This window comes from Quercus robur, chromosome 7, assembly GCF_932294415.1.
Source record: "Quercus robur chromosome 7, dhQueRobu3.1, whole genome shotgun sequence".
Lineage (NCBI taxonomy): Eukaryota > Viridiplantae > Streptophyta > Magnoliopsida > Fagales > Fagaceae > Quercus > Quercus robur.
Window position 1 is genome coordinate 4997995 of NC_065540.1, and position 21823 is coordinate 5019817.

At 39.4% G+C, this 21823-nt stretch overlaps 2 protein-coding genes across 3 annotated transcripts; one reads left to right on the top strand and one right to left on the bottom strand.

Moving 5' to 3' along the window:
- Window positions 1–10038: 10038 nt before the first annotated feature.
- Window positions 10039–11127, bottom strand: LOC126690817 (uncharacterized). Its single transcript, XM_050385944.1, has one exon. The coding sequence runs from the start codon at window positions 11125–11127 to the stop codon at window positions 10039–10041; it is 1089 nt and encodes a 362-aa protein (XP_050241901.1).
- A 4664-nt stretch (window positions 11128–15791) lies between these two features.
- LOC126691868 (syntaxin-81) lies at window positions 15792–21288 on the top strand. Of its 2 annotated transcripts, none has more exons than XM_050387135.1 (8): window positions 15792–16306; window positions 17546–17683; window positions 18052–18135; window positions 18331–18435; window positions 18890–19033; window positions 19451–19693; window positions 19821–19952; window positions 20446–21080. In XM_050387135.1, the coding sequence occupies exons 2-8, from the start codon at window positions 17606–17608 to the stop codon at window positions 20515–20517; spliced, it is 858 nt and encodes a 285-aa protein (XP_050243092.1). In that variant the 5' UTR covers window positions 15792–16306; window positions 17546–17605; the 3' UTR covers window positions 20518–21080. The 2 variants fall into 2 exon arrangements, with proteins under 2 accessions (XP_050243092.1, XP_050243091.1); XM_050387134.1 differs by having other exon boundaries at window positions 15799–16306; window positions 20996–21288.
- Window positions 21289–21823: the final 535 nt, after the last annotated feature.

A 21823-nucleotide genomic window follows, 5' to 3' on the forward strand; every position in this document is an offset into this window, starting at 1 on the left:
CTGCAAGAAAGCCTCCCCATTATTTCCAAGAACGCACAGTTGCTGTCATAACTCAGCTTTCGCTCAGGTCTACACTTCGAAGTAATGATTACGCGGGGAGGGTTGCTAAATGGGGCACAGTTCTAGGGGCTACTGACATCAAGTATATGCCCCGTACACTTGTCAAGGGGCTAGTTCTCGCGGGCCTAGTAGCTCGGTTCGCTGAATCCCCATTGGAGAAAGAAGCCGAGAATCAAAGCATGGATGGAAAATCGATTGGCACAATTTCCCTGCAAAAAGTTCTATTTTGGAAGGAATATATTGGTATCTTCTAATCTTTTGAAGCGGTTAAACAGAACCTTAGCTATGCCAGGTCCTCGGACCTCCTGCTTTGGGAAAATTAACACGCATCGACATCTTATGAAGCGGTTAAACAGAATCTTAGCCATGTCGGGTCCTCAGACCTCTTGCTTTGGGAAAATTAACACACACTGACATCTTATGAAGCGGTTAAACAGAACCTTAGCTATGCCGGGTCCTCGGACCTCCTGCTTTAGGGAAATTAACACGCACTGGAATCTTTTGAAGCTATTAAACAGAACCTTAGCTATGCCGGGTCCTCGGACCTCCTACTTTGGGGAAATTAACACGCACCGACATCTTATGAAGTGGTTAAACAGAACCTTAGCTAAGCTGGGTCCTCGGACCTCCTGCTTTGGGGAAATTAACATGCACCGACATCTTATGAAGCGGTTAAACAGAACCTTAGCTATGCTGAGTCCACGGACCTCCTGCTTTGGGAAAATTAACGCGCACTGGAATCTTTTTAAATTGTTAAACAGAACCTTAGCTATGACGGGTCCTTGGACCTCCTGTTTTGGGAAAATTAACACGTACCGACATCTTATGAAGCGGTTAAACAGAACCTTAGCTATGCCGGGTCCTCGGGACCTTCTGCTTTGGGGAAATTAACACGCACTGGCATTTTATGAAGCGGTTAAACAAAATCTTAGTTATGCCGGGTCCTCGGACCTCATGCTTTGGGGAAATTAACACGCACTAGAATCTTTTGAAACTGTTAAACAGAACCTTAGCTATGCCAGGTCCTCGGACCTCCTACTTTGGGGAAATTAACACACACTGACATCTTAGGAAGCGATTAAACAGAACCTTAACTATGCCGGGTCCTCGGACCTCCTGCTTTGGGGAAATTAACCTGCACTGGCATCTTATGAAGCAGTTAAACAGAACCTTAGCTATGCCGGGTCCTCGGACCTCCTGCTTTAGGGAAATTAACACGCACTGGAATCTTTTGAAGCTGTTAAACAGAACCTTAGCTATGCCGAGTCCTCGGACCTCCTGCTTTGGGGAAATTAACACGCACCGACATCTTATGAAGTGGTTAAACAGAATCTTAGCTATGCCGGGTCCTTGGACTTCCTGTTTTAGGGAAATTAACACGCACTGGCATCTTATGAAGCGGTTAAATAGAACCTTAGTTATGCCGGGTCCTCGGACCTCCTGCTTTGGGGAAATTAATATGCACTGGAATCTTTTGAAGCAGTTAAACAGAACCTTAGCTATGCCGAGTCCTCGGGACCTCCTGCTTTGGGGAAATTAACATGCACTGGCATCTTATGAAGCAGTTAAACAAAACCTTAGTTATGCCGGGTCCTTGGACCTCATGCTTTGGGGAAATTAACACGCACTAAAATCTTTTGAAACTGTTAAACAGAACCTTAGCTATACTGGGTCCTCGGACCTCCTGTTTTGGGGAAATTAACATGCACTGACATCTTATGAAGCAATTAAACAGAACCTTAGTTATGCCGGGTCCTCAGACCTCCTGCTTTAGGGAAATTAACCAGCACTGGCATCTTATGAAGCAGTTAAACAGAACCTTAGCTATGCCGGGTCCTCGGACCTCCTGCTTTGGGGAAATTAACACGCATTGAAATCTTTTGAAGCTGTTAAACAGAACTTTAGCTATGTCGGGTCCTCAGACCTCCTGCTTTGGGGAAATTAACACGCACTGACATCTTATGAAGCAGTTAAACAGAACCTTAACTATGCCGGGTCCTCGGACCTCCTGCTTTGGGGAAATTAATATGCACTGGAATATTTTGAAGCTGTTAAACAGAACCTTAGCTATGTCGGGTCCTCGGACCTCTTGCTTTGGAGAAATTAACACGCACCGACATCTTATGAAGCGGTTCAATAGAACCTTAGCTATGCTGGGTCCTCGGACCTCCTGCTTTGGGGAAATTAACACGCACTGGCATCTTATAAAGCAATTAAACAGAACCTTAACTATGTCAGGTCCTCGGACCTCTTGTTTTGGGGAAATTAACACGCACTGGAATCTTTTGAAGTTGTTAGACAAAACCTTAGCTATGCCAGGTCCTCGAACCTCATGCTTTGAGGAAATTAACACGCACCGACATCTTATGAAGCGGTTAAACAGAAGCTTAGCTATGCCGGGTCCTCGGACCTCCTGCTTTGGGGAAATTAACACGCACTGGCATCTTTTGAAACGATTAAACAGAACTTTAGCTATGTCAGGTCCTCGGATCTCCTGCTTTGGGGAAATTAACATGCACTAGAATCTTTTGAAGCTGTTAAACAGAACCTTAGCTATGCCGGGTCCTCGGACCTCCTGCTTTGGGGAAATTAACATGCACCGACATCTTATGAAGTGATTAAATAGAGCCTTAGTTATGCTGAGTCCTCGGACCTCTTGCTTTGGGGAAATTAACATGAATTGGAATCTTTTGAAACTGTTAAACAGAACCTTAGCTATGACGGGTCCTCGGACCTCCTGCTTTGGGGAAATTAACACACATCGACATCTTATGAAGCGGTTAAGCAGAACCTTAGCTATGCCGAGTCCTCGGACCTCCTGCTTTGGGGAAATTAACATGCACTGGCATCTTATGAAGCGGTTAAACAGAACCTTAGCTATGCCGGGTCTTCGGATCTCTTACTTTGGGGAAATTAACACGCACTAGAATCTTTTGAAGCTATTAAACAAAACCTTAGCTATGCCGGGTCCTCGGACCTCCTAGTTTGGGGAAATTAACACGCATTGAAATCTTTTGAAACTGTTAAACAGAACCTTAGTTATGCGGGGTCCTCGGACCTCCTGCATTGGGGAAATTAACACGCACCGACATCTTATGAAGCAGTTAAACAGAACCTTAGCTATGCCGGGTCCTCGGACCTCCTGCTTTGGGGAAATTAACACGCACTAGAATCTAATGAAGCGGTTAAACAGAACCTTAACTATGCCGGGTCCTCGGACCTCCTGCTTTGGGGAAATTAACACGCACCAGAATCTTATGAAATGGTTAAACAGAACCTTAGCTATGCTGAGTCCTCAGACCTCCTGTTTTGGGGAAATTAACACACACTGGCAACTTTCTAAGTGCTTAAGTTGAACTCAATCATGCCTCGTTCCTCGGACCAGATGATGTGAGAAGGTTAACACTCCATGACAACTTTTAAAGTGCTTAAAGAGAATCTAATGCATGCCTAAGTCCTCGGACCAGATGTTTCGGGGAAATCAACACCAGGAAATCTCTAGAAAGTGCTTAAACAGAACCTAGTGCATGCTTGAGTCCTCGGACCAGACGCTTAAGGGAAGTTAATGCTATAACATCATTGTAAATATTGAAAAGAACCTTAGTACCCGGTGGTCCCCTCGGACCGCTTACTTTAAATTACACGTTCTTTGATGGTTGCATTGTTCGCAGTATAGAGCACACGGTTATTTTCCTGATTAGTCCTACTTAGTTAACTTATTTAAAGTTAGCGGTCGGGTGCCCGTCAGTTTTGATAAACTCAGGGTGACAACTTTTCATTACCATCAACAGCATCAGTTCTAAGTACTATTTGAAAGAAAAATACCAACACACCCATTCATGAAACAATTATTGCAGAAAAGGAAAGGTTCGTAAAGTAAAATGCAGTTATCTTTTTATTAAATAAAGCGAAAATACATCATATACAAAAGGGCTTAGGCAAGCCTGTTTCAAAAGCTAACTATAAAAAGCAGTCCATAGGAACGGTAAATCCACAATCTTGTTCTAGCAGCAATCGAGCCAGTATGGATGATATTGGCGATGAGAAAGAAGAAGAAGTGGAGACGCCAGATCCACAATCTTGTTCTAGCAGCAATCGAGCCAGTATGGATGGTACCGGTGATGAGAAAGAAGAAGAGGCGGGAGCGTTTGATGGACCCCTCTTCTCCTAATTACGAGGTCTCCACATCTGCACACACGTGACACATGGCGCCGGATGAAACCCAAATTTTGTCATACCAAAAATCTGATGCGATCTACACCTGCTTCGGGTTTTGGTTGAAGGAAAAGAGACTTCTTTCTTACTCGGTTGAAAGGAAGAAATGTCTTTGGCCTCTGCTTCCCTTGCCTTAACTGTGTCATCCTGAATCTTGGCGATGCCCTTGGCTTCTAAAGAGGGCTTGGTTCCCTCACCCTCACCCTTATCCTTGGCCACTTCATTCCCTAGACCTCAATCACCACCTTGGTGGGGCCTTTAGGAACGTCTAAAGAGTTAAAGAGCTTGAAACTCCCGCAGAACTCAAGGATCTGTAAATGAGGAAGAACGACCCCCCTATGTGTCTTATATAGGAGGCAAACCTAGTGGCAATTAATTCGCCTGAATCTCAAAGAAAGAATTACAAGCGAGATAAATCTTGCTCAATTTCCAAAGCAGTATTCAACCGTTGGATTTGCGTCACTTCGTAAAAGACCTTAATGAAAGCGCACCTCATGTACCGAAACAATAGGAATGCGATTTGGATAAACTAAAAGAATATCTTACAATCAGAAATAGTGTAAAATGGGCTCGAAAGAACTATCATCACATTGAGATCCTCCTTTTCTCCCACGAGGAAGAAAAGAAGAATCCTGAGGGGCTATTGTGGAGGGAATAGACTAGAGAGCCCATACCAATATATACGTTGGGCTAAGGGCCCAGTCCAAGGAAGAACCCTCCTCGGCCATGGGAAGAATCCCTCCTCGGCCAGGTATTGCCGAGGACGAAGGGAATGGCCTACCACTGAGAGTGACACTCAGGATCATTCCATGGAATGGGATAAGTACTAAGACAGAAAAAGACAACGGAAGGAATGGAAATATCTAAGGGAAAGCTACCATTATTGCATTAAGTGCTCTGTACCTAATAGGACCATGATTTTCAGCCTTTACAACCACTCCCAACGACTTTGGAGAGGAGCTGATGGGACAAGTATCAGCACTATGAATCTAAATCTACATGTGGACGTTGGGGAGAGGAAGGAAGCTAGTATAAAATGGGGGGCGGGGGGCAATCTGAAAGGGGACCGGGTGACCACCACCACTCAAGACGTACTAGAAAAAGCTCATCGAATTGTGCCAAGGATCAACCTTCTTTAATAAATTCAGCTCATCCCTGCTTGATTATCATGAACACCATATTAGTTGTTATTCATGCACTAAAACCTAGCTCTTTGACCCACTCTTTACAAATTTATTGTACTGGGTTCACTGGTCCAAGATCTCATACATCTTGTGCTTGGGCTGCAAAACGTGTCCCTACAGTTATATATATACTCTATTATTTATACGTAAGAAAATAGCATGAAATCATGTTACAAACATATTTTGTGTGTCTACAGTTTATTCTTTGGATTTAATTTATAAATTTTGGCCCCTTGAAAAAATTTTCTGACTTTGCCACTATTCTTCGACCTTTTAGATTCTATATTTGAATAAATTTTATGAAAAATAATATTTATTAATTTCCATATCAGGTATAATTTCATATTTATGTTTAAATTAAGTAAAATTCTATGGTACGCATTTTTTTATTCACTATATTTACCTTATTTTAACCCTTAACATATGATATTTCCTATTTAATATATATTTTATAAAACAAATTGAATAACAATTCATTTTTATAGTCTATTTTCATTTTTTTTTTTTGAAATTAGGCCGTCATATTATTAAAAGTTTAGAGAAATAGAGTCCATGTACAATGCCTCAACAGTTGGAGGGGGAGACCCCTCCATCCAACAAATATCATCAGAAATCAAGCTAGCATACCGGGCTAAAGAGTGGGCGACACTATTAGCACTACGTTTAACGCAACTAAAAGAAATACTCCTGCAACCTGTTGCTAATACCCAAACATCCCCATATACATTACCTAGTCTGGACTTGATGGAGCGCCATGAAGCCAGAGCCTTAATAACCGTAGCATTGTCACCCTCAACCTCTAACTCTGTAAAGCCAGCATCAACTGCAAACTCCAGCGCCCTCCGACACGTGAGCACCTCCGCCTCTTCACTGTCCACAACCGTCGGTCCTTTCGCAGATAGCGCTGCCATAACCTCCCCCATGTTGTTACGGATAATCGCCCCAAAGCCTGTTGAGTTCGAATTGGTGAAGAGTGCAGCGTCGAAGTTCAGTTTGTAGAGCATCCCCACTGGAGGTCTCCACGACTGCACAGGAGCTGTATTCACAGTAGTCCCCAGCTGTACTTGAGCCGCCCTGACCTCCTCCAGATAGTCTTTTGCCCTTTGGTTCAGTCTGCCCGGATCTTGGATAGCACCCCCATGCAGGATGGAGTTCCGTTGGTTCCAAATTAACCAACATTGAACCCAAAACAGTTCAAGCTCCTCATTGGTTAATCTGCCATGCAAGTCTTCAACTAGCTGTAACATATTAGCATGACCAACCGTGCCCTTTTGCAAGCAGCTCGTGCAACCAGCCCAAATGTCCTGGGCCAATCCGCAACCCCACAGTGCATGGTACCCTGTTTCCGTGGCCAAAAAACAGACCCCACACCCAGCATCCTCAATAATCCTTCTCCAAGCCAGATTCTCACGTGTAGGGAGAATATCAAGGCAGGCTCTCCATCCAAACACTTTTATTTTAGTTGGGATCTTGAGTTTCCATAACTTCACCCAAACCGAACCTCCAATCACCCCCCCTGAACTCTCTCCCTTATCAGCTTTCTGCTTGGAGATTAACCTTGCGGTGTGGTATTCAGATTTCACCGTATATTCACCACTCTTTGTATGAAGCCAGAAAATTGCATCAGGAACCTGTCTACGACTTAAGGGAATCTGAAGGATTGCCTCTGCATCTGACCTCTGGAATTTAGACATTACCTCCTCACGGTCCCAAGAGTTAGTCCTGCAGTCAATGAGGTCTGAAACATGCCACTCCCATTCTTCCTCCACTGGTGGGTATAGTACACGATTTGTGACTTGATTTGGTATCCACTTATCAGAAGAGACCCTAATCTCAGACCCATCACCCACCCTCCAACAACTCCCCTTTTTCAAAATAGTTTGTGCTGCCATTAAACTCTTCCACACATAGGAGCTGTTAGGGACATCCGAAGCATCCAAAAAATTAAACCGTGGGAAATACCGTGCCTTGAAGCACCTGTAGAGCAGTGAGTCTTTTTCTTGAATCAATCTCCACCCCTGCTTAGCAAGCATAGCTAAATTGAAATCCTGCAAGTCCCGGAAACCCATTCCACCTTCACATTTAGGTAAACATAATGCCCCCCAATTTTTCCAGTGAATCTTCCTTTTATCTCCCGTTTGACCCCACCAAAAATTAGCACACATGGCATTAAGTTCATGGCAAAGCTTTGCAGGAATTAGGAATACACCCATTGTATATGTGGGGATTGATTGGGCTACAGCTTTAATCAAAACTTCTTTGCCTGCTCGTGAAAGCAACTTCCCTTTCCACCCTTGCAACTTTTTCTAGACTCTATCTTTTAAAAAGGAAAAAGCTTGGTATTTTGATCGCCCTAAGAGCGTAGGCAATCCTAAGTAGGATTCAAATTTTTCCACCTCCTTAACTCCCAACATATTTTTTATAAGTTCTCTTTGCCCCCCAGATGTATTGCTGCTGAAGAACATGGATGATTTTTCAAAGTTGATACACTGGCCCGATGAGTCTGCATATAACTAAAGGATATCTGTAATACACTTCACTTCCTCCTGGGATGCCTGGCAAAAAAGTAATGAATCATCTGCAAAAAGTAAGTGTGAGATACGAGGTGCACTCCTACAAACCGCCACCCCATTAAGCCTCCCTTCATTTTCTGACTTTGCCAGCAACGCTGTAAACCCCTCAGCACAAAGCAAGAATAAATAAGGGGACAGTGGGTCTCCTTGTCTGAGTCCTCTTGAAGGAATAATGTTCCCATATGCTTTTCCATTAATGCAGACTGAAAATGAGGCAGTCGAAACACAGCTCATCACCCTCTCAATCCATGTCATAGGAAAACCCAACCTGACCATTATACCTTTCAAAAATTCCCATTCAACCCGATCATAGGCCTTACTAACATCCAGCTTTAGAGCTAGTGACCCCTTCTTCCCTGATTTCCTGCAGTGCATAGCATGCAGTGTTTCATATGCCACTAACACATTGTCAGTTATAAGTCTGCCTGGAACAAAAGCACTCTAAGTAGGGGCTATCAGCTGGGGAAGAATCTGTTTCAATCTGTTAGCCAACACCTTTGAAATAATTTTATAAATGACATTACAAAGGCTAATGGGTCTATAATCAGAAATTTTTTCAGGAGACTTAACTTTAGGAATAAGAACAATGTGAGTATAATTAATTTCAGAGGTCATATAACCCGAATTTAGAAAATCAAGAACAGCAGCAATCACATCATCCCCAACAATATGCCAATATTTTTGATAAAAAAGAGCATTCATACCATCAGGTCCAGGAGCCTTTGTTAGTCCCATTTGGAACAACGCTGCTTTAATTTCCTCCGCACTAAAGTCACTGGACAAAATATCCCGCATTGCTGGGGTCACCTTCTGTTGCACTGCATCAAGACATTCCTCCATTCTTTGACATGATTCTGAATGAAAAATACTCTCAAAGTACTCAATTGCCACACCCGCCACCTCCTCTGGTTCTTCCACCCACATATTATGATTATCCCTCACCCCTTGTATAAAATTCCTCCTCCCCCAATAGATTTCCTGTTTGAGGAGTAAATCATCCAATAACTTACTAGCAGACAAAAACTCAGACTTGTTTGCCACTGTCGGTTCAGCCTCACTTAACTCCTCCACCTTCTTTTGTACTCTTTTTATTTCTTCTGCATTCGGATTAGTATCAGAAGCACCCCAAGCCTGAAGGGCTAACCCACATCTGCTTATCTTCTCCTTCATACACCTCAATCCTGAATCCAAACTACTCACAAAACTCCATTCTTCAGTTATGACCTCTTCACAATCAGCCCTCAGAAGCCATGCCTCTTCAAACCTAAAGCTCCTGGTACTTTTACCACGGTGCCTTAGATAAGATTTGGCATGTAGTAGCAAAGGCCGATGGTCAGATGCATGAGAAAAAAGATGGGTCACCGAGCTTGCATGAAATTTTTCCTTCCAACCCGTGTTGGCCACAGCCCTATCCAACCTTTCCTGTGTGTTTTCCAGTCCTGGCCTCTTATTGTTCCATGTGTAGGGATATCCAGTAAAGCCCAAATCAGCCAGTCTACAATCATCTAGCAAATTACGAAAATCATCCATCTGTTTGAACGGAGGAGGATACTTACTTTGTTTCTCTGAAGATTGCAGAATTACATTGAAGTCACCCACACAACACCATGGGCCATCAACAAAAGAGCGTAAGTGATTTAGAAGAGCCCATGATTTTGGTTTTTGACAAGCTTCAGGCCATCCATAAAAACACGTTACCATCCAAGCAAAGCCATCTTCTTCCTCCACCCTTGCTAATATATGGTTGTCCGTAAAATTTATAGCCTCCATCTTGACCTCAGATTTCCAAATAAGAGCTAGCCCTCCTCCCCCATAAGGTTTTTTGACAATAAACTTATTTGGGAAAGGAAGTTCGTTACAATGTTTATTAAAACCCTCTTTGTCTAAGCGTGTCTCCATTAAGAAACATGCTGTGGGAGCTTGATCCCTCACCAACTTGTGAAGGCTACGAACTGTCCAAGAGTTCCCAAGCCCTTGGCAGTTCCAACTTAATAACCTCATTGTGCTCAACAAGGGTGTTCATGCACCCCCGCTGCTTCATCCATTTGAACATCTTCAGATAGTCTACCACGTTTCCCCACCTTGCTGCCTATGTCTGTCTCTTCTTCAATTTCTGCATCCTGGATTCTTCTTTTTCCCAATGGTTTTGAACTTCCTTCTGTTTCCCTTAACTTCGGCCCACACTCCATCTTATTAAGCCTGGTCCAAGTGGGCTTTTGTTTAGAAACCTGAGGCCCATCCTGCCCCTTGCTATCCACGTGACCCTTAAGTGGTTCTGGCTGCTTAACTTCCACGTGAGACTCACTAGAAATATGAGATATGCTCTCATTATTTGAAGATGGAATCTCCGATTTTTTAGCCAATAAATGTGGCATCAGCCGTTCCTTAGTTGACACATCCGTTACGGAAACATGATCCGTGCAATCCGGAGATGCCCCTGTTTTCACGTCCTTTCCTTTTGCATGCCGGTCACCCTCTGTAGGGTTTACTTCATGGTGCACTAGTTCCGCCGCCTGCCTCACTGGACTGCTACCATTCACATTCTGCACCTCAGCCTTACCTTCACTGTTGGGATTCTGGTTCTTGGCCAATCCTGTCCTAGAGGGTGAACGTGGCCGGCCACCTGCAGATTTCAACCACTCCCCATATTGACACCCTACCCCTCCGCCATTCTTACTTTGTGCAAAATACTCAGCACAGTGCTTTAGATCATGGCCCAAGAATCCGCAAAAATGACAGAACAATGGAAGACGTTCATATTTAAATGTAACCCAATACCTTTTCCCATCCGAACCACCAATAAATCCGCCCCGTCGAATAGGTTTGGACGTTGGGATTGAAACCTTAACTCTCATGAAAAAATTCTGTGCTTCTAGTTTTTGTCGCTTCTCAACCTCCACCACCTCCCCCAAACGACTCCCAATTTCAGCTGCAACCTTAGGAGAGAACATGTCGAACGGCGCCCCCCAAATTTGAACCCAGAGAGCAACCGAATCAAATTTGACATTTGCCGCAGTCATACCGGGCGTCCACCGTCGTAACATGAGTGCTTGGTTATCAAAGGACCATGGTCCTTCTTTGAAGACTCGGTCCATATCAAATTCCTTATCAAACTTAAACTGGAAGAGGTTGGAGCCTACTTCCACAAACTACACCGACTCCTCTAAACCCCATGCTCGCCTCAACGTAGTCTGAGCAGCCCGTTTGTTAAACAGTTTACATGTGAGAAACTTGCCTAGCAGACTCAGTGGGCAACTTTCAATCTCGTCCCTCTGGTCTTCATCCAGTATTGTTATCACTTCCTCTTCCTCCGTCGTCAACTTCATCTTCTCTAACTCGTTAATGACATCATCAGCCATGGTTTAGATGATCGGACTAAAACAAAAGAAAAGTCAAACCCTGAGAAAGTCCCAGGGAAAGAGAAGACTCGCACCTAGTCGAGAGAGAGAACTCCTACACGAGGAGAGAACTATAAAAAATGGAAGTTGGGTTCTTAGATAAGTCTTAGTCTATTTTCATATTTTATATATTAATTACTTTATATATATATATATATTTAAGATAAATTCATTATTAATCTAGCAATTCAATGAATGATCCCAGTCCAATAAATAAATAAATAAAAAGATCCCAGGTTTGAACCAATAGATTAGCCATAGTACTTGGTATGATCAGATAACTATGCCGGTGTGATGTGTTCTACTTAATAATTCTTCTACTAGTCTAATCCCACAAAAAGAAAAATTATATTTTAAACTTTATAAATTATGAGTAGAAAATACTTTGACACCTTGAACAAGTAGTGATTGTTAGACTCCTTAACTTTTATTTAGGACAAAATTTTAGATAAGTTTAGATCTCTTAGAATATTTAATTTTTTTTATCATATGTATGATTTCATGGTCGGTTTTAAAAACCAAAACGGTTAAAGAACCAAAAAATGGACTAGTTACCAGTTTTATGGTTTGACCGGAGTCGAATTAGTGGTCAAACTGATGACATAATAAATAATTTTAAAATATTATAAAATAAATATATGATAAATCATTATGCTTAGTATATCCTATTCTAACATTTTATTATATAATTTAATTTTTTTTACCTATAAAGAACTAACACTTTATTTGTTGGGTGGTAACACAGCTCTAAATACATATATATTATAGGATAAGTTCAAAATATGGGGGAAAAAAAACTTGTTGGCAACCTATACCATTGAAGGGAGAAATATAATACGTAGTTACAAAGGTTCAAAATTAAACCAACTGGAAAACGATAGCAAGAGTGAAGTGGCAAGTGTGTTGCCACTTTAGCTACAGACCAAACATCTTTTACTATTACATGAGGAACCCAAAAAACATCACAATGCAAGCCATTCTAGTTTAGGAAGCAGTAGTCTGTAAGCCCAGTGTTGTCCATCCAATCCGTGGCACATTCCTTCTTGATGGTCTACGTAAGCCCTTTGCTATTACTGATAAACAAAATATTCTGAAAACCTTACTCTTTGAATACCAATCCAGCTTCAATCACAGCCTCCAAAAGTGCTCCAATGGAAGTTCTAACAGTGGTTCTTGCAACTCCAAAAAACACCTTATCTCCCTGCAAAGTTAGAGCTTCATATACAATACCATATCTACAATGTCTCATGTTTCTAGCTACTGCAATTTTGATGATTAAGTGCCAGTCCCTTGATGCAGGCTACTACCTTGTGCTGGAGCATCTGCCTTCTCTTCTTCTCGGGGTCTGATTGCTTGAGAGGGAGTCCTTATACTTGCGAGAGAAATTTTGAGCAGTTAGGATAACGTCCATTGGGTTAGGGATAATTCCTTGATGCACCACTTTGTTCCGATAGTTCCAAATAGTCCATAGAGTGATAAATACATCATGCAGATAATACATTAAGTCCAAATCCCTCAAATCATGTCTTGAGATGAGTTGTTACCCAAATTTGAAAGTTACCCAACTGGCAAGCATCAGCATTTGGGAAGGAATTTTTTAATTAAGGGCAAATCACAACTTATTTATATGTGATTTTGCTGAAATTTAAGTTACCAAACTGTGGTTAGAAATTTAATACTTTACCCACCTGAGTTTTGACTGAAATTTAAGTTGCCTACCTGTGATTTGAAATCCCATGATGCAAGTGTTTTGTTTGATTGTTTTTTATCTTATTTGATCTTGTATTTTTTTATTTTTTTATGTTTTTTGTGTTTATGGAGGAGGGAGACATAAAAGTGGAGCAAAATGACATATTTAACCATATTTTTAACAGAAGTGAGTTATAGAACTCTAACTGAGTTAACCTTATAGGTAGGTAAAGTGTCAAATTTCAAACCACAGGTAGACAACTTAAATTTCGGCCAAACCATAGGTGAATAAGTTGTAATTTACCCTTTAATTAAAGAAAAACTAAACGTCAAAAACAAAAACTACTCTTTACTCTTTACCCAGTTTAAGAGTTTCTATCTCTATCTCTTGTAAATAGGGATGACAATGGGGCAGGGCGGGACCGAAGGATGGGGTATTCGTCCCCGCCTGCATGATAGGGAAAACTTTCTCACCCCATCCCCACCCCTTAGGGCCCCGCGAAACCCCGCCCTATCCCATAAAACTTTTTTTTTGGTTAATTTGCCTTACAACTAGTACAATTTTTTTAATCAAAACCTATTTCATTAATAAAAATATACTTGAAATTACAACTAAATTTATCTCATCAAATCAATTCAATTTTTAGAAAAAAATTTTTTTGAATAATATATCCAAGTGTTTAACAATTAACAAGACAATCACAAACAAAAAAAAAAAGAAAAAAAGAAAAAGAAAAAAAAAACTCATAGTAAAACACAACGAAATAAAGGCAAGAACCACATTAGGTAGAATAAAATAAGTTAATATTGATATATTTGTTTAAATAGTACGGTTTTAGAGTATGAAAAATTTACAATTATAACCCCTTAGCAACACGAGGTGGGGTGGGTCTAAAAAGTCTAAACTCATCCCCGCCTCATGGTGCGAGGCTAAAATCTTGCCCCATCCCCGCCCCACCACCTTTGCGGGGCACGGAAAACCCACGCGGGGCAAAGCGGGGAGGGGCGGGTTAAGCAGGAAGGGGCAGGTTAAGCGGGAAGGGGCAAAATTGCCATCCCTACTTGTAAATCTTAGGGGTGGAAATTCGAGTTCACGTATTGAGTTTGTATTGTGTCAATTAATGAGTATTCGACTATATAGGTTAACACTAACCCGACATTTTTATTAAACGAGTCAAAATTCCTCAACCTTAACACGACTCATTTATTAAATGGGTTAGTTGTGTCGACTTGTTTATCAGATTTATCAAAATGAAAAAAAAAATTATGAAAAAACAAACAAATAAATATTTTTAATATAAAATTCAAAACTAACGAGTAATTGCATCACAAATAATCATTCAAAACTAAAGCATATCCTAATATCACAAATAACAAATCACAATATGGCAAGAACCTATTAAGCCTCAACCCATAACCTGTTAATTTCATGTCGAGTTCGTAGGTCATGCCCAATTTTGCTACACCTAGTAAATCTAATAATCTATGGAGATTGCCAGGCATAAGTGGCGCTTTTGCTGCCACTTACAGCTAGCATGCCTCCCCTAACCACAAGCCACAACAATTGCCACCAATGCTCACGTAGCTTCACCCCTCAATCACAATCACAAATTTGGTCGGGTCTGGTTGAGAATTAAAGAAAGAAGTGAAAGATTTGTTTGGGGTTTTGGTATTGTTAAAGTCGAAATCAAAGTAGAGAGAAGAGAACGGGCCTGTTTGGGTAACAAGTTTTCATCACTCAATTTCCGTCACTCAATTTCCATCACTCATCACTCATCACTCATCACTCATAACTCATAACTCATCACTCATCACTCATCACTCATTTTTTCACACTCATTTGGCAACATCACTTTTATTTTCATCACTCAATTTTTTCACACTATTCATGGGTCCCACACCTGTCAGCCAGTACAGTAGTTTTTTTTTTTTTTTTTTTTTTTTTTTTTAATACCCAACTCACCGAAGCTTAAAAAAAAAAAAAAAAAAAAAAAAAAAACCGAACAGCCAACCCAGGAAAAGAAAAAGAAAAAGAAAAAAAAAAAAAAAAAAGAACAACGCCAAGTCGCCAACCCAGAAAAGAAAAAAAAAAAAAAGGAAAAGAAAAAGAAAAGAAAAAAAAAAGAACAACGCAAACCCGCAAACCCAGAAGAAGAAAAAAAAAAAAAAAAAAAAAAAAAAAAAAAAACCTGAACGGCCAACCCAGGAAAAGAAAAAGAAAAAGAAAAAGAAAAAAAAAAAAAAAGTCAAAAGGTGGTCAAAAGTTGCGGCTGTGGGTCCCTCATGTGTGTTTATTTACGGAAATGCCATTGAGTTATGAGTTATGGAAACTGAAAACAGCCTTTTGTTGTTTTCAGTTTCCATAACTCATAACTCAAAAATCAGAGAATTGAGTGATGGAAACAGAGTTATGGAAACAGAGTTATCGTTTGGCCAAACAACCTTTTTACTATGGGTCCCACCATTTTTGAGTTATGAGTTATGGAAACAGAGAATTGAGTTATCAAAAAACTCAATCCAAACGGCCCCCTAGTTTTTACTTTTTACCATTTTTTTCCCCAAAACCCCATTGTTTTAAATTTCCTTTAGAACCGCTCATAACCGGTTCAACCATACCAGTTCTCGATTCGCCTAGTTTAATTGGCCAGTTCCGGTTAAACTTACTTTTTATACAATTTTTGGTTTTAACAAGAACCAAACCGAATTTGTGTCTAGTTTTTGGTTTTTAAAACCACGATTAGAAACCACTAAACCAACCAACCCTGTGATTAGTTCTGCCCGATACCTAGAATGTGAAAGGAAATCAAAAACCAATTAATAGCTGATTGAGGAGAGAGAGTTAGAGAACTGGGTTTCAGTTTTAAGAGCGAAACCCAAACCCACCAAAACCCAACTTTCCTTTCGGCTTTCAACTCTCCTCTCTCCCTTCAAAACCCAAACCCACCAAAACCCATTTTCATAATTCTCCAAATTAAAAAGAAGGCTAAAATCCTTTCTCTGACTGAGGTTTTTTTTAGAGAAAAAGGATTGGTCTCTGTGCCTCTGAGTTTTAAAGAAAAACGACTCCGTTACATCCAACCTCTTCACAAAGGGAGCAGTCCTAATTGAACTGAGGAAAAGAGCGTGAAAGAGATCAGAGATCAGAGCTCCCCTCTCCACTGCAAGCCTTAGCTTTTCAAAATTAAAGGTAATTCAATTTCACATCTCTCTCTCTCTCTCTATATATATATATATATATATATATAAATTTCTTTCTATGTATATATGTAATGCTATATTTTGGTGACGAATTGTACTTTAAAAATGAAAGGGTCGGCTTGATTTTGCTGTGGATTCCAAAATCATACTTGGGTATTGAGCATTTACATGTAAGAATACAATTTCTTCCTTGCATTTGTTTGATTTGTGCTCTATTGATAGGATGCTTTAGCTACATACATCACTGCATGCAATGAGACATGGACTTAAAAAAGTTAATCTTTTGTGCAAACCCCATTGTGATAAGAAGTTCACATGTGATGTCTCCACTTGTTCTCACACTAGTTACAGGGTTTGGCCGGCTGATTATGCTGTGGATTCGAAAAAAATCTTAAAACCCCACTTGGGTATTGGGCATCTACATTTAAGATAGAATCCTTCCTTGCATTTGTTTGATTTGTGCACTATTGATAGGATGCTTTAGCTAAATACATCACTGCATTTCCAATTATCTTGAATTGGTCTAGTAAGTTCATCTGTAACCAATGCAATGATATATGGACTTAAAATTTAATCTTTTTTGCAAACCCATTTTGATAAGAAATTCACATGTGATGCCTCCACTTGTTCTCACACTAGTTGGCTGATTGTGCTGTGGATTCAAAAAATCATAAAATCCCACTTGGGTATTGTGCATTTACATTTAAGAAAATTTAATGCCTTCCTTGCATTTGTTTGATCTGTGCTCTATTGTTAGGATGCCTTAGCTAAATACATTACTGCATTTTCACTTATCTTGAATCGATCTAGCAAGTTCATCTGTAACCAATGCAAAGACATATGGACTTAAAAGTTGATCCTTTATGCAAATCTATCATGACAAGAAACTCACGTGTGTAATTGCTTAGCCTGTTAGGGGTGAATGCCCTTGGATTACCCGGCAATTAGTTCTGGTAGGGGGTCAAGAGGAGAGTCCAAAGGGCTCTTATTTAGAAGGTTACTTAAGTTATGAAAAAAAGAAATTCATGTCGTCATACATATCCTTTATTGGCTTAATATACTTTAGAGGAACTCCCTTTTTCTTCTAAAATCCAATAGCTAACCTTTGTAGGTCATATGGGGTTTTAGGGGCAATTATTAGAAATCTGGGTTTAATTTGAAACTGGTTAATTTTATGAGGGATTGATGTAATTTTTCCCTGTACTTTCTGTTTTTGGTCATTGTGCAGTGTGCTTTGGGTGCTGCTCAAGCTTTTAGAGTCTTTTTCTGAGTTGGTTGATGGTGAAGAATGTCGAGAATCAGAGACAGGACTGAGGATCTGAAGGATGCTGTGCGACAGACTGCTCTTTCTTTAGGATATAATGAGGTTAGTTTATCATTAGTATTCATTTTGTCCCTAATTATGTTTATGATGTGTTCCTTCCGATGGAAATATTTGGCATGATGGAGTTCTGGGGAAAGGGGTTTGGTTATAAAGTTTGTTTAAATCTACAAGTTGTAATTTTCTTTTGCTTTTTCTGTATTCTCTAGAATTTGTTGCTTTGCTATTTTTCATGTTTATTAACTAGAAACCAGTCAAAATCTACTTGTATCTTTATATATTGTGAAATCATATATCTTGATAAGTGACTTTGCTTTTGCATATAATACATAATATTGTTACCTTGATAAATTAATAAACTATGTTTTTTTTTTACCTCCCTTTTCTGAATGAGGTATTGTTGCTTTTGGCAGTCGAAATTGGCAGCTGTTTTGGCATCTTTCATTATTCATAAACCTCGGCAAAGGTCAGCTTTCACCAAAGCTGCACTGAAGACGGTACATTTGCTATTGTCTGAGTATTTAACTTTTCTGTTCACCTTTACTTTGATTATGGGAATTGGTTCACTAGAAATTTGATACAGATGGAAGGATTCTGGGTTTTTCTTCTTCTTTCTTTCTTTCTGATGGAAAGGGTGCATTTGAACATTTACATATAGTTTCTTGTTAACTCTTCTCCTTTTCATCTATAAGCTCGAAAGCATCGAAGCTTTGGAGCAGTTTATGTTGAAACATCGAAAGGATTATGTGGATCTTCATCGCACCACTGAACAGGAGAGAGATAGCATTGAACATGAAGTAAGTTCTCAAACTTATTCTCAGAAGCCTTTGTTTAAGACATTTTAATATCTTCGTCAACATAATAAAGATATGGAAAATCACTCTATTACCTAAAGTATCTTTAATAATAGAATCATAAGCTTTTGTTTTTGTGATGGATCTTAACATGTTTTTGTCCTGCATGGATGATTAGAGATTACATGTGTCAGGCATTCAATGTGGCTTTGTAAGTCTGTTATATGGATATGTAACAAATATTGTAGTTCCTTCCAGGTTGGCCCTGTTTTAAGTTTTGGAGCAAGTGCTTAATTGCCTAGTTTTACTTGTTTCCATTCTCCAGAACAGAGTAACTTTAGACAATATATATTATATCTCTCTTTTTATTAGGTAAATCCCCTTTTACATTCTTGAAAGATGAAGCTGAATGGTTATTATTAGACTTCACTTACATTTTCTAATTAATTCTTTGCAGGTTAGTACTTTCATTAAAGCATGCCAAGAACAAATTGATATTTTAAAAAACAGCATAAACAATGAAGAAGCAAACTCCAAGGGGTGGCTTGGTGTAAAGGCAGATGCTACTAATGCCGATACTATAGCACACAAACATGGCGTGGTATGATTCTTTTCTAATTTTTACAAAAACTATTTATCTTTTATTGGATATACGCTGGGTTTGGGCGGCATATTTCTTTTTAAAAAGTCTGGTCACACCTGCTCTGGAAATGGCCAGCTAGTATATTTTAACCACTTTATGAGGCTTGTTTCATGTTTTGATTTATGCCTTTGTCTATCTCAATTGGCTTATCTGCTCTGATATGGAAACCCTACTTCTAACTGCCTGATGTGGTAATCATAGGACCACTTGTCTTGTTTTCATTATTTCCTGAGGTAACCTTGCCTCATCTGAATTTATTGGGTGGCTGATTTTTTTCCACAGTTGTCTGGAATTTTTGAATACTGATTGGTAATGTTTTTTGCCCGACATGATTATTAGATTAATTTACTTTTATTCTGCTTTCTTGAACTGCAGGTTTTGATTTTAAGTGAGAGACTTCATTCGGTCACAACACAATTTGATCAGCTAAGAGCCATACGCTTCCAAGATGCCATTAATAAAGCAATGCCTAGAAGAAAACTTCAGCGCAAGACCAATTCCAATTCTGTAGATACCTCTAAATCAAGTACATCAGAGCTCAAGGAGCCTGATGAATTTCAACCTGATCGTCTAAGAGTCCAACAGCAGCTTTTGGATGATGAAACACGTGCCCTTCAGGTAACCAAATTAGTGGCTCTCTGATGACTTTTGTTTAATACTCCTATTCTTGTGTTTCTTTTCTTATTCTTCTAGGCTTTTGAGGTTGTTCTACAGTTAAAGCTTCTTTCGGGTGCTCATTATGCAGGTAGAGTTGACTAGTCTTTTGGATGCAGTTCAAGAAACTGAAACTAAGATGGTGGAAATGTCAGCATTGAATCACCTCATGTCCACCCATGTTCTGCAACAAGCCCAACAGATAGAAGTTCTGTATGATCAGGTGAGATATTTTATCTGTTTTCCATATTTCTTCTTGTTTATATGTTCAGCAACAGTTCATAATGTAATCTCTGGCTTTGTACAAGTACCACTAGAATCTGTGTGAAAATGATTGAAATGGTGCACCTCTTCAGTTAGAATTTGTTCAGATGGTAACTCTAGTCTATGTTATCATATAGCATTTGTGGGTGAGCTTCAACATTTCTTTAAATTGAGGAAACATATGCACTCTGCATTAAATTCCAGAGCTGCAGTGCTCTATGGGTGAAGGCTGCCGGTCTTGTTGACTTGTTAGCCTGATCTGTTGTAGTTGGTAATGGGCAAAAACATCATGAACGCCCCCCCTTCCCTTTTAGATCACATGCTAATCTTCTCTTATGATGATTGGAAAATGAAAGGCCCTATTGTCTGTAGTACCTGATTTAAAAATTTTAGAGACTAAGGATATGCAAAATCATTCCAATCAGTTCTACCGTGGAACTTTTTTTTATCAGAAAAGAGGAAAAAAAGAAGGCAAACGTACCTATCAAAAAAAAAGAAGGCGGTTGGGGGGGATTAGAAGCTGATAGATGTTGGGGTCAGTGCAAGCTTTACAAACCATGGGTATGCCAATATGGAAGTATGTATGAGCTCGTAGGTTTAACTGTCTGTTTCTCCCTTTTGTTTTCTATGTTTTAATTATCATGGTCTAATCTCTAACACCATTTATCAGACATTTGGGGAAGCATGTTTTACATTTTAATATTGTGTTGCAGTTTGTCTATAATGGTTGAACATGACCCCAGATGCATCCAAACACTACATTTAGAGATGAATCCTAGGTTAGAAAAAGTGATGCAGTAAATTAACTGTACATGATGGAATAAGCATCTCCTTCATTGGTCTTATTTGTAATTGCCAAAATGTGGCATGTACCTCTTTTTTTTCTTTTTTGTGTCTCCATATTGTTGGGATTATTCTAGACACTGGAGTTCAATATATCTTTCACTTTTTTCTCATATTTGTTCCTTTTTTTTCCTGTCTTTTCTTGTTCTTATTTTACAGGCAGTTGAAGCTACACAGAATGTGGAGCTTGGTAACAAAGAATTGAACCAAGCTATCCAGCGTAATAGCAGCAGCAGGACCTTTCTTATGCTTTTCCTTTTTGTATTGACCTTCTCTATCCTTTTTCTTGATTGGTATAGTTAAATTGGATAAATATATCTTTACTTCTTGTATCTTTGATATAGTGACAAAAAAAAGGAACAAAAAAATTCCAAAATATTTGTAACAGAATATCATACTTTCAGTATTAATTTTAAAAGGATGGAGCTAGTCACTCTATTTTATTGGGATCAGATTTTTTTTTCATAATAAATATATTGGAGACTAGTAACCAACTTATTGGCAGAATGAGTTCTGAATTAAATCCTTCTGGTTTGATAGAATCACATAAAAAAAGGATTGCATATTGATACAAAACATATATACAATGGTAAGTACATTCATGTTTTTTAAGAGTTCCATAGATGAATTTTAGTATCCACAAAATATAGAAAAAATTCCTAAACTAATCAAAATCTGTCACTTCCTATAAGCAAAAAAACAATCTTAACCTTTAATGCTCCCTTGATTACCAATAAGCATATAATAGGTAATGTAACATAGATAGAAGCCTCCAAAGTTACACTCTGTGGTTTGAGTGAATAGGGAAGGAAAGGAAAGAAGACGAGAGAAAGGATAGGATATCATTGTTTGGTTGATGTGAATTGGAGTGGAGGAATGGAAAAGGGAGGGATTAATTTCCTCTTGTTCTGCTTTGATCTTTTTGTTTACTTTAGCATAAAAGAACTTAGTATTCTTGTCACGCTCTTTCAACCAAGACAGCTGAGC